The following is a 13,558-nucleotide window of genomic DNA, read 5'->3' on the forward strand; positions in this document are numbered from 1 at the left end:
TATGGCTCTCCGGCGCGTCGCATTGAAGCATAATTGTGATATCTGTTATTCTAAAGGCCAAATGAGCGCAATTCAAGTGTTTTTTCTCGAATGCAGAAGTGCCCCATCTTCCCTTTCACCTGACACTGCGGAAGGAATAGAGAAACTTTGAAGCAGAATAATACGACACAAGCAAGAGGGTAACGTCTCAGCATCAACTAGTTCTGAATTTCTTCGCACAACACAATTTCCAGGCTCACTAAATTCTGCCCTCGGAGAAATTAAGAGACAATATACAGCAAGTCCCCCTTTGGTTCATTACTATGCGAAAAACTATTTCTTTTTCGTGACCTTTAGAGGAAAACTTTAAACTTAACGTTGATCTTGTTTGGTTCACTGCCTCGCCTGGGAATTTATACCATCCTTTAGGTGACTGACGATAGTTTTACTTATCTTTCCAACGTTACCCACCCCTTCAAGGAAGAGTGAGTTGAGAGGTTCCACCGATTTCTTCTCGAAAGCTGATGTCTGAACGTTAACCTTCTTCAAAAAGGACACTGAGCCGTAACCCTTCTGTGAATTTTTTTCTACTTCATAGTTTGTCGTTTTCTTACCACAGTCTCCAATTTGTACACCATGATTTATATAGACATCTTGTTTATGTGATGCACGCCTTGTAATTGTAGAATACCCTACCAGATTCCTTTATTGCAGTTGATGGCAACGTGCTGGCCATGGACAGCTCCTAGACAGTTGGGAAACTGCCACCTCCGCTTGAACTCTTCTGCGGTCTCCACCCACTCAGCCTCTGTAGGAGGCTGTAAAAAAAAAAGAAGCCATTAGTGAAACCTAACATGCCTTATGAAGTGTGACAAGTGGCCATACAGAAATGTGAAGGCTCCAGCCAAGATCAAAAAGAGCGATTGTTGGCATATTAAAAACAAGTGAAATAGAGAAGCAGGTTGGAAGAGGCTACTTGATAAAGAAAAAGCATGCGTCATATAATGAAGGTCGCCACATTTTAAACAAGGCGAAAAGAAGTTACAAGGACAAACTCAAGTTGCAAAACATTTTTGTTAACGTGTTTGGCATAATGGAGCACCGCGAATTTTACAGCGACAGAGGAAGGAACTGGACAGGACGAGCGCTGTTCTGCTGATCGAAGTATTTGGCACTTCGATCAGCACTTCATTTTACCTTAGAATGTAGCAACTCCCATATCTATTCTTAGGAAAGTATTCTTGCTGAAGTTAAATGCTTATATTCTGGGGGAAAGTAAGTACCTACAAAGATCTCTCATCCTGTTGATGTGCATTTAGTTCCTTTCTGTCGCATGCAGACAGGGCTTAAAGCCGTCCCTACAGTCTGGGGGGTCTCTCCTACTTCGAGCATCGGTAGAGGTCCCCGGAAAAAGAAGGGAGGGGGGGCTCTATTTTTGCTACTTCTACAGCTACTTTTTATGGCTATGTGTTCTTGCAATTTATCCAGGACTTGTCATCTATGTTCTCCAAGCACAGGACTAAGACACAGGGACCTCGGGCCAAAATTTAAGGGGGAGGTCCCGGACCCCTTCAGACCCCCCCCCCCCCCCCCCCCCCGACTTTAAGCACTGATGCAGATTTGACGTGCTAAGCTTTTTTCCCGAGGTTCTTGTCGGATCTCTCGCCAAGTACCCTTTCCAACTAAGTAATTGTGATGAAAATAATGCATGAATTGCAGCTTGCTCTAGGTTTTGTTTTTGTTCGTGTTAGCATGGTTGCAATCTGTAGTAGAGATTTGTTAGTTTTCTTTGTAGGTAGGTACACTCCCTTGCTTCCATTTTCATTAATGATAGTTTTTAATACCACTGATCTCTACAATCTTTTTATCAATAAAGTTACGTCGCTGACTTAGTTCGTATTAAGCATAACCATGTTTTAATTTTTTAATTAAAAACAAAAATGTGAAACATGTCACAGTGAGTTAGGAGAACATACCTTCATGAATAGTTGGTGCAGCCTCTCCCACAAGACCCGGCACGTGACGTGGACTGCCTGTCGCGCTGTTTCCAGCCCAACCCTGTATAGCAGGGCGACGTCCTTGATCTGTTGGCCAGGTTATAGGTAGCTGCAATAGAACAGAACGACATACAGAATGCAACCTTTGCTCACTTCATCGATGCACCTTACTACACACGACCAGTCTACTACACACGACCAGCCATCACCCTAGGCAGGAATATCTGACCCAAATATAAACAACAGAGGCAGCTTTTTAGAATATGATACCTCAGTGCAATCGCAAGGTGTTCTTCCGATGGAAGCGGCTCAAGGATGAAAAACTGTCGTGTCCTCCTTCACCATGTAGTGCAGTTCATCAAAGGTAGGAGGCGTCACCATCATCATCATCATTTATTATTTTTTTGAAGGCCCAGGGGGCATTATACAAGGGAGTGAACACTTTAAAAAAAACAAGTAACAAAACTAGTTATCTACAAAAACGCGCTGTAATGTAGTTATGGGTTAGAAAAAATAAGGTAATGGCTGCAGAAAATTTCTTAGTATCAGATAAGGAAACAATTACGTCAGGCAGTGAGTTCCAGTCGTCAATGGCCAATGGTAAAGAACACATTTGGTGAGTGACGGTTGACGATGAAATCGGACGGAGTCTACAAGAATGGTCGAGACGAGGGAAAATGCGGTAAGGAGGTGATAACAAACTTTGACTGAAATGACTGTTGTAATAAAAGATCCGATGAAGAAGAGAAAGACGAGACACCCTGTGGCGGTGAGAAAGAGTGTCAAGGTTAGCTGATTAGCGAAGTCCTGATATGTTTGCGTAAGGGGAATAGTCGGAATAAATAAAATGGAGGGCCCTGCTATGAACGGATTCCAGGTCGTCAGTTAGGTATGCCTGCCACGGTGACCATATGGAAGAAGCGAATTCTAGTTTAGTTCTGACCAAGGTAGTATAAGCTAGTTGTTTTACGGGGGATGTAGCTTGTCTGAGGTTACGGCGAAGAAATCCGAGAGTGCGGTTAGCATCGGCGATGACAGTTGTTATATGAGTGGTCCATGACAGGTCAGATGTCAGATGAATTCCTAGATATTTATACGATGAGCAAGCAGTTACTGGGATGCCAGAAAGGTGGTAAGAGGAGGATAGAACATGGTGAACTGTGGGAAAAAGATAGCGATTTACATTTATTCTAGTTTAAAGCCAATTGCCATTTATGACACCACTGAATTATAAGTTGGAGATCGCTTTGCAACGTTAGCTGATCGTGGCGTGAATGAATGGGTCTATATATGACACAGTCATCGGCGAACAAACGTACTTCACGAGTGATGCCATGGTGGAGATCATTAATGTAGATTAAAAAAAGAAGGAGGCCAAGAACACTTCCGTGAGGGACGCCAGACGTTACTGTGCTTGTGGTAGATTTTATATTGTTAATAGAAGTGTACTGTGTGCGATTAGTAAGGAATTCCGAAATCCAATTGACTACTGAGGGGTGAAGATTAATATTTCTTAGTTTCATTAGAAGACGTTGATGAGGGACCCTGGTAAATGCTTTGGAGAAGTCAATGAAGATGGCGTCAGTTTGAACATTGGAATCGAAATTTGAGTAAACGTCAGTTAGAAATGCTGTTAGCCGAGTTTCGCATGAGTAGGACTTGCGAAATCCGTGCTGGTGCTTGAAAAGGAGGCTATGAGAGTCTAGAAAGTTTATTATGTTAGAATAGAAAATGTGCTCCAAGAGTTTGCATGAAACGCTGGTGAGCGAGAAGGGACGATAGTTGCTGATTTGTTGGCGATCGCCTGTTTTATGAACGGGTATGACGTTAGCAACTTTCCAATCTGATGGTACTTCAGAGAGTTTAAGAGATTGAGAGAATATGTTGCAGAGGAAAGTGGAAGAAATGTGTTTAGTGTTTATTAATACCTTAGAGTTAATTTGGTCATCTCCGGAGCTGGAGGACACCTTTAGTTGATCTATAGCCTTAAGTATCCCAGTACGGTCAATTACGATAGGATCCATGAGAGGGTGAGTGGATTGGCACGAGTCGGGAATATTTAGTAAGTCCTCCTTAGTAAAGATGGAGCAGAAGAAATTGGTAATAGCAAGAGCGCCGTGTTTATCAGAAAGCGGAAGTCCGTCGTCATCTACAAATTGCAAAGGAAGTGAAAGTGCCGGATTGATTATTTTCCAAAACTTCTTTGGTTTCGTGGTTAGTATGTTGGGGAGGTCAATACTATAGAATTTGGTTTCGGCGTGATTTATTGTTGATTTATAAGCCCTAGCGCATTCGTAGTAGGCGTTCCAAGAAGCCGTAGTGTTGACAGCCTTAGTCCACCTATAATCTTTTTTTCCTATTGGATTGACTATGAATTGTTTTATTGTACCAAGGGTTAGTGTTATCAGATACAATACGGGTCAGTGGAATAAAGCGTTCGATTAGGTAGTGTTATGTATCCCAGGCAAGGACTCAAGCTCGGCGTAGACAAGCGTCCGGACGTTGCTTTAATGGCGCCTAGAATGCCCGTCTCGAGGCCCAGAAACCCGTGCACCGGTCCCGTGCTCTTGAAAGCGCGGGAGTCCGCTCACGCCCTGTCCTGGCCACCGGCCGGTACATTACACTTCCCCCTCACTTAGTTGCGACTCCTAATCTTTCCGGTGGTCTTCGCACACGGTTGCTGGTGCGTTGGTGTGTTTCACTACGCGCGGGCTCCGGCCTCGGGGGCGTACGTGATGTCTCTAGCTTTGGAGGTGCGGATGACGGCTCGTCGGGCTCCAGGGTCAAGTCCCACACTGGAGCGGGTGTACTGCTGTTTCTGTACTGCGAGGTGCAATTCCTTGGACGAATATGATCCATGTGCCGTCTTTCCTGGCCCTCGTCGGTGTCGATCATCCACGACCGGGGACCTAGACGGCGTGTAATAACGCCAGCTGTCCAAGTCCTTCCGCTTGGGAAGTTCCTGATCCACACGGCCTGACCAACCGAAAAGTCCTGCGAGTGTGTCGAATCTGAGGTTATCAACCTGGTTGGAGGGTCATAAGTAGGCCGCTGCAGCAGTCTCTGTAGCGGTGATGGCAACTCTCGACCAAGAAACATCCACGCCGGCGTCTTGCCCGTTGCAGTGTGTACCGTGGTATGCTGCTTGTATAAAAACCGTGCCAGTGTACGTTTCACCGTGTCTTTTTCTCCCTTCGCCAGAGCCTTCTTTAATTGCTGTACCATTCTTTCGGCTTGGCCGTTCGTTGCCGGGTGATAAGGTGCGCTTGTTACCCTTGTGATTCCATTGGAGTGGTAAAAGCTTTTTATCTCTTGCGATATAAAAGCGGTTCCGTTATCCGACATTACTTTACGTGGTATGCCGAACGTTGCAAAAATGTTCCGTAATTCACAAATCACAGTTGATGACGTCATGTTTCGAACTGCGCGAACCTCTAACCATTTAGAGTATGCATCTACCACGACAAGATAGACTTGTCCATCTACAGGCCCTGCAAAATCCAAATGGATGGTGTCCCAAGGTACTGTAGGTCTGTCCCAGGTGGGACTGGTGGCTTTTGGTGGTGCTTTCTGGTGTAGCTGGCACTTCTCACATTGAGCTACACATAATTCGATCTCTTTGTCTATACCGGGCCACCACACGTAGCTTCGGGCGTAGGCCTTCATGGCTACGATGCCTCGGTGTCCTGCATGTAGAAGTCTCATAGCCTCGGGTCTCATTGACGCTGGGATTACCACGCGCGCACCCCAGGTGAGACAACCACGATGGATGGACAACTCAGTTGCCTTGAGCTTGAACGCGTTGAACCGATCGCCCACCAGTTTCTTTACCTCTCCATTCTTGACTGCTCTAAAGACCTCAGCCAGAGTGGGATCAATTGCCGTTTCGTCTTCCAGTTCTTTTGCAGTCATGGGAGGCTTCGTCAGTGCCTCCAACATCAGGACATCGCCGGGGGGATCCCGTTCTTTCCCAGAAGTTAACTGAGAAAGTATGATAAAAATCTTCGGGGTTCGAGTTGATTAATGCGTAACCAGCTCTCGCGCAATGGCGAATGAGTTTGCAGTAATGTGATCTACGAGTTAAATTGACGACGAGATGGTCACTAATGCCGGGTAAGTATGTGATATTACTGAAAAGTGAGGGGTTTTGGCTTAAGCATAAGTCGAGCATATTGCTACAGTGATTAGTAATTCTAGTAGGCTGAGTGATAACATTTCAAAAGTTGAAATCTAAACAAAAGTCTATAAATTCTTGAGACAATGCGCAACTAGAAGAGAGGGCAGACCAGTCAATGTTCGAGTAATTGAAATCACCAAAGAGAGTAACAAAGGCATTAGGGTATTTAGTTGTGATTTCAGAAAGACACTTATATAGCTTGTTAACAAACTCTTTATCACTATCTGGCGGTCTATGGCACACAGCCACTATTACGGGGGGCGTCGTAGCGACGTACACACATACAACTTCCAAGTCGGTAAGAATCGGTATAACCCGGGAGGTAATTTGATTTTTTATACCTAAAAGCACACCTCCCCCCTCCTAGCGGATCTATTATACCTATACACACGAAAGTTTGGACACAAAGGAAAAATTTCAGCATCGGATATATCGGGGCTTAGCAGTCTTGGGTAGTAACGCGTTACTAGTAACGCGTTACTGTAACTTCGTTACTTTTTTTGGTAACTTGTAACTGTAACGAGTTACTTTTTAAAAATGTAACTTGTAACTGTAGTTCTATTACTTTTCATGAGGTAACGATGAAAGTAACGACGTTACTTTTGTCGTTACTTTGCAGTTTTTTTTTAGATAATATATCACTGAACGAGTACAATTTAGCCATTTTTGGCGCTTTTCAAATTGTCTCTTCCGACATTTCGAGTGTCAAGTTATTTTTTGCACAAACGTTCTTTCTCGCCAGTCACGACCCGAATATAGCCACGTCTAGATTTGGTGAAAAAAAAATGTAGTTATCTTTAGCACGCGCTTGTACTTTGTGACTGAACACTTGCATCTTAGTATCTTGAAGAACTATCTCTTTTGCGGTTTTCCTTTTTTCTCCGCAGACGCTTTTTAATCGGGTGAATCAAAGGTGAAACAACATTACATTTGGAGGGCACTGCGTATGTTTAGTATTTTGATTAGCGCCACTACTCCGCACTGCGCATGTTTCGTACATTGATTTGCGCCACTACTCCGGTGTAGTATCAACAGTCGAGGCAAAATTTACTGCTGTTTGCGCGGGGTTTGTTTCTGGCTTGCCGGGTACGAACTGAATAATGTTCAGGAACTCTATGAACCCAGGGCAACCGTTAACGAGCCAGCAATGTGCTAGTGCTACCAAGGATATGAATGTTCATAAGAACAAAGAACTACCATGGCCGGCCTACAGAGAGTATTTTGCTGTGGTGGAGCTGGTTAGTAACAACCTGACCGCAGAAAATGACACTCTGTTGCCTCAACGCCTACCCGACAATCAAAAACCAGTTCCGGCCACACGACACAGCAATCCCATCCAGCGTGTTAGACGAGCGCCTGTTCAACAAGGGCAGGGACCTGTTCGTTATCAAACGAGGGAAACTTTCAGAGACTAATTTTGAGAAGCAAGTGCTGCTGAGTTACAATATGAATTAGAAAGCACACATTTTAATTTTATGCAAATAAACTTATTGAAACTCGTTTTTCTACTTTTTTCTATTTTTTGTGTTATAAAAAGTAACTGAAAAGTAACGTCGTTACTTTTTAAAAGTAACTGTAACTGTAACGAGTTACTTTTTTGTTGCGGTAACTGTAACGGTAACTTCGTTACATATTTCTGAAAGTAACTGTAACTGTAACGAATTACTTTTTAAAAGTAACTTACCCAAGACTGGGGCTTAGCCACGTCTCGGTAAGCACAAGGAAATCTGCGTAGCATGCCTCAACCAAGGAAATCACATCATCTCTTTTTGGTATCAAGCTTCTAATGTTAGTAAATAAAATAGAATAAGAAGGTTTGTTACAGATATCACGGCGTTTTGCAGGTTGATTGGGTGACGAAAAACGAAATGAACGCTGGCATGCTCTGCACTTTTTTCCTTCACGGCACCAAGAGCGGTGTCATATACATAACACTTGTTATCTGAAAACAGCTTATCGTGACGCGGCTTGTAAGTCGTGCCTTTAGGCTTGGCAAAATCAAGAAGGTGACGGCGTGCAAGTCGGAAAGAAATGAGAAAATCTTCACTGATGGCTACAACTGTCCTTTTGAGCTTAAATGCCGACAAAAGAATACCTTCTTTATCCTTAAATGATGAAAACTTCGCAATTATAGGGCGACATTTTTGTGGATTGAACGCTCCCAAGCGGTGCGCTCTTTCAATTTTGCTCGATTCGATATTCACGCCTATGTTTCTGGAACACAGGCCGGTTATCAAATCCTCGGACTGGGCCCACGTTTCTTTATCGGTGTCAGTGACGCCAAAAAATAGAAGGTTGTTACGACGGGATCTGCCCTCCGGGTCGTCACAACGAGTTTTCAGCTGCGAAAGTTCGTTTAGAGCTGTAGTAAGCTGAGGTTTGGTAGGTGTTACGCTACCGATTTGCTTCTGCTTTAGTAAGTCGAGTTCAGATGTTAGGTTGTTAACGCGTTCTTCTAGAGCGGAAGGAGATTTTTTGCTTTCTATATTTTTCTGTGTTAGTAGGTTTACCTGTTGTTGCAGAAGAGCAAGGCTACTCTGAAGTTTCGCGACCGTCTGCACAAGCGCAAGGATTTCATCCTCTTGTTGCTTGCTCATAGGGCCTGCGTTCTTCTCTACATCCCCAGACAACAAAAGCAACAAAGCTCTAAAAGATTCAATACACGCTCTAAAAGATTCAATACAAGCTCCGGGGCATGGAAGCACAACTAGGCAAACATAAGTCGACATAAAACAGGGACAAGGTTTACGACTACTAACCTGCGGCAAGACAAAAAACATGAGCCACCTCATCGCTGCAAAGCTTCCATGCCCACTGGCGCGCTGTAGCCGGGGGGGGGGGGGGGGGGGGTCCCTTTGTAGGCGCTTCCGTTGATGTCGCTCTGGATGGCATAGCACGGGCGAGGTCCTCTGTGATCTTGATCCCTCATGCTGTAAAACCTCACAAAGAAGTCGACGTTGACGTCTCTCATACGTTTCAACTGAAGTGAAGAAATCACCAAGTTATACGCATGCGAATGCACATAAGTCACGTGAGAAGAGCTTACCACAATAGGGCAAAGTCCTTCTCTTCGCTTCTCGAAGATTAGGCGAACCCACCATTTACGCTCTACTCGTGCTCTTTTTTTTAACTAGCAGCTGCAAGAGCACAAGCCTCTTGCGCATAGGAGCAGGTCCAGCTCGCGTTCCATTTTGTCTTTTTAACAGAGCTCTGTTAGAAGTACAATATTATTCTAAACGACAAAGGTACAAAATTAATGCTATCAGCAACAATTACAGTGGTGGTGACCAGTTGTAAATGTTTTGGAGTGGGAGATAGTGAGATCGATGGAACACCGAAAGGTTAATGAGACGCACTAAAAAGGATGAAAATGAGTAAAACTGAGCTTCACTGCAATTGTTGCAATAAAAATGCGTGGTTATTATTGATAAAATTAAACGTCACTGCATGTAGCCATCATTTAACGCGCGATTTCTTTTTAAAAATTGCTCTTGTTTCTTAAGCGCCTCTCGCTATGCTGGGAAGACAGACGCTTCGGACGCGCAGACGCGAAGCGCCGCCCGGTAGCCCTGCGTGCGGTTTGACTGGGCGTACGAGTCTGGCTTGGCACGGGCGCCGAACCGAGACGCGCGTCTATACGTCCGTAAAAAATGCGCCATGTGGACTACGCTTTACAGAGATTTGTAAACGCCTTTCACTTTGTAATTGTTTATTGTTTAAGCTGTTTCAAAACAGAGCTAACGCTGTAGAGCGGGCTAGTAGAAAGTAGAATATCACTGATCATAACGATCAGAGAGCTCCGCGAGAGCGCCTTGGGCAGCTTTTCAACCTGCGACAAATTATAGGTAAGATTTTTTTTATCGATTACATTTGTATCAACACTTTTTATGGAAATATGGAACTTTTAGTATTGAGCTAAGAGGGTTTGGTTGATACATGATAACAGAATTTTTTAAAATCTATTTTCCAAGAAAATTTGAATGCTGATAACAGATCATTCTTTTAATGAGCTGGTGCAATTCTTTTTTTAAATAAATATTAAAAATATTTAAATAAATATTAAAATATGCAAGTTGATAACAGATCATTCTTCTAATGAGCTGGTGCTATTCAGTTTTGAAATAAGTATTAAAAATCTTGAGGCAATAAACATTTTGCTATCTTTCACAGTGTTTTCACTACAATGGTTAAATACCACCAAGACCTAAGAACGAACATTTAACCTTTCTTCGAATCTTTATTAGTTTAGAAGTATATTTGCCCTTTGCTGCATGCAGGCAGATACCAAAGTTCCTTGCACAAAAGACGCGGCATTCACACCAAAAGAAAATTTGGTGCATGTATGTGTTGCCCAAGAGGAGCATAGATATACCTTCACGACAAAATGGGACATTTTGCAGAACTGGATTTACATGACCTGTCCAATGAAACAGCGTGTCCTCTAAAAACATTTAGTGTTTTTGTTTTGTTTTTTTTCACTGCAAAAATGAACTTAAACTATGTATTGCCAAACGCTCAGTTTCCGCTCAAATGTAGCGCAATCAGTCCGGACAAGATGCCAATTTGTTTCAGAAGTTCTCGTCCTATTCGAAAGTTGCATGATTTTTAGAAAGTTTGGTGGGAACGTAAGGCCGGTTCTTGTAAACACATACCATTTATTTCCTTGTATTTTGGGGCAGATCTGACATTTCGTCATTTTGTCCAGACTAGTTGCGCTAAATTTGGATGTAAACTGAGCGTCCAGCAACGCATAGCTTATTTTTGCAGTAAAAAAGGCACAGCATCTTGGGGGCGGGGGGGGGGGCATTTTGTACAAAATGGTGAGTGTGAAGTCAGATTTAAAAATGAAACATATACTGACATCGTTTCCAACAAAACAGCTGACATGATGACACACTTCCCGTAGCTAGCAGCAAACAGCACTTGTAAAATAATAATGGTGTACGGAAAACATATGCACGCTAACCTTGTTGCCGCAAAATATCCCCTACTAAGGAAATATAGTATATTTCTGTAATTTAGTGATCTGGAACATCTTGTGGAAACGTGGTCAACAGCAGTGATGTATTTTGTACTCAAACTTTTTTTTAATAGTGTTTCTTTAGAATTGTGAATGCGAAAAGTCATCTCGATGTCCGTTGAAAAAAGTATTTGGATTCCCTAAGAGAAAAGAAACCTTTTGCTTCGAAGATGTGTGGTCACGTTTTAAATTAAAAAAATAGCATTATTATCATTTTTTTTTAGTTTTTTTTTTTGCGTTTTAGATTGTGTTAGTGTCATAACAAGCATATCGCAAACTCTTCTTTCGTGCTTCCTTAAAGCTCGCTGCGCTGTAGCCGCTGCCGATCGATTGCTAAAGCACTAATAGGTGCAGATAGTGTGCGGTGGCAGCGCACTACTGGAACTAGTTATCCCAACATTGTTAACAATAACTAACTTTATAGATAATGGCGGCAAACTGATACTTTCACTCAGCTATTGGTGTACCTCTATATTATTAGAAGGTTAGTAAAAAGTTAGTAACTGCAGAAGTTACTATACTTTATGAAAGCTACTACCTCTTTACTAGCTATTTACTACTCGCTCGACAGTTCGTAGAAAGTTAGTAACTGCAGCAGTTACTATCTCTTCCTGACCATTACTCCCGTTCTACTTGTGTTTTACTACCTCAAACCCACGACAGGTATTAACTGCGACTGTTATTAGCTGAAAAGGTTCAGCTAGCAACAGCTGCAGTTACTAGCTGGAAGGGTTCAGCTATAGTCCGTTGGAACTCAAGAAGTTAGGGCGAAGGTAAGACGGGCCGGGGAGGAGAAAGCAGACGGAACGCTGGAGAAGAGAGGGGGAAACCTCCTTCGCTCTTTAGCGTTCCGTCTGCTTCCTCCTCTCCGGCTTGTCTCACCATCGCCCTACCTTCATGAGTTGCAACGGACTATTAGCCCCGAGAGCGATCACAAGCGTCGCTGCGGTCGCCGCGCCCTGATTGGGTGAGGTGTACTGTGACGTCAGGGGAAGGACTCCGCTCCGCGGTCTCGCATCCGGCTTGCTTCCGTGCCCCGGTTTCCTGGTTTGGCGTTTTGTTTCCTCAAGCACTTCGAGGAGTGAAAACTTGTTTACCCGGCGTAGAAGACGTTGGGTCATGCCGATATTGACGTGCTTCCGTACATTTTATAAGCCTGCTTGTCACTTTTACCTTTATAATTGGGTTACAAATCCCGAAAGCTATCGGCAGAGGCAATTGTGCCGACGCTAGAATTCTGTTCCTTGCATGTTCATGATTTCGGAGAATATTACATGTAACACCTTTTGGCGGGCTAGTTGGTTCATGATTTTAGAAATAAATGAACTGCGTAAAGGACGAGGACAGAGGTAGAAACGAGTACGACACACGGAGCGCAGACTTCCAACTGTTTATAAACAGTGGGAAGTCTGCGCTCCGTGTGTCGTACTCGTTTCTACCTCTGTCCTCGTCCTTTACGCAGTTCATTTATTTCCAAAAAAAAGAATATTACATCCCGCTTTGCAGGCATTTGAAATGGCATTTATATCAAGGGCCTTTGGGCGGTCGGCAAATTAGCTCCCGACCCCGACTCTGCCCGTGCCACTCTGCATGCGCGCTGGTTCGCAGATGTTTTAAAGGCCCTGGGTCTGAAAGGGTTTTGAAGTGCTCGTGGAACAGGGTTGTTTTACATAAATGTACCTTCTTCGTGAATTAATGATATAGTTCATACAGGTATGCAGGCACGTTTTATTTTTTTAGAAGATGCACAATTACTGGAAATTAGTTTGTAGGGCAGCAGGGAAAACGGTCGAATTGCTCCCAGTTGTCTGTATGAGATGTATTGAACCGCCCAAAATATGCACACAATAGTACTGTAATTTGGAATGTTTATACTTTTTCCTGGCATTCTTCCTTTATTCCAGCCTTGAGTATTCGAAAAATACGCCGTTTAGTTTGAATTGCCATTTCCAATGAAAAGAGACACTGCTGCGGGTCCCTAAGAGCTTCCTCAGCCTCCAAACTCCCTACAGTTGGACTTTCCGACAACAGGGGAAAACAGCAGGAAGAGCAAGCATTCAAACGGCTGTCCAGTGGTAGATGCTGCACTAGTAGCAGAAAATGTGGCACCTGTGAAGGGTGACAGTTTCCATGATTAAAGCTTTTGGTATTTAAGCTTCAGGGCAATTTTATTTAACTAAAATTTCAATTTCAGAGCCTAGGGGACTAATAACGGGATAGACACCTTCGCTTACGCTTTTTGTACATTACTTGAAGGATGATATAAACAAGCCCGCAAATACCACCCGCGGAGTTCACTGAAATTCTATCAGAATCTAGCAAGGTCAAATGCGAGCCAATTGTAAAAATAAGTGTTCCTTCTTTCTTTACTTCGCCCCTGAATTT

The 13,558-nt window shown here is 43.4% G+C and overlaps 1 protein-coding gene across 1 annotated transcript in view; it reads right to left on the reverse strand.

Moving 5' to 3' along the window:
* Positions 1-780: 780 nt before the first annotated feature.
* The window catches only part of LOC8043825, a 33,247-nt gene continuing 20,469 nt past the window's right edge, over positions 781-13,558 (reverse strand). Inside the window, exons 4-5 of the mRNA XM_040217832.1 lie at positions 8,045-8,966; positions 781-797 (exon numbers count right to left, since the gene is read on the reverse strand). Of these exons, the coding sequence (XP_040073766.1) occupies positions 781-797; positions 8,045-8,966 (939 nt within the window). The remainder of the gene's footprint in view (positions 798-8,044; positions 8,967-13,558) is intronic.

This window comes from Ixodes scapularis, unplaced genomic scaffold (assembly GCF_016920785.2).
Source record: "Ixodes scapularis isolate PalLabHiFi unplaced genomic scaffold, ASM1692078v2 PGA_scaffold0__279_contigs__length_252992795, whole genome shotgun sequence".
Taxonomy (NCBI): domain Eukaryota; kingdom Metazoa; phylum Arthropoda; class Arachnida; order Ixodida; family Ixodidae; genus Ixodes; species Ixodes scapularis.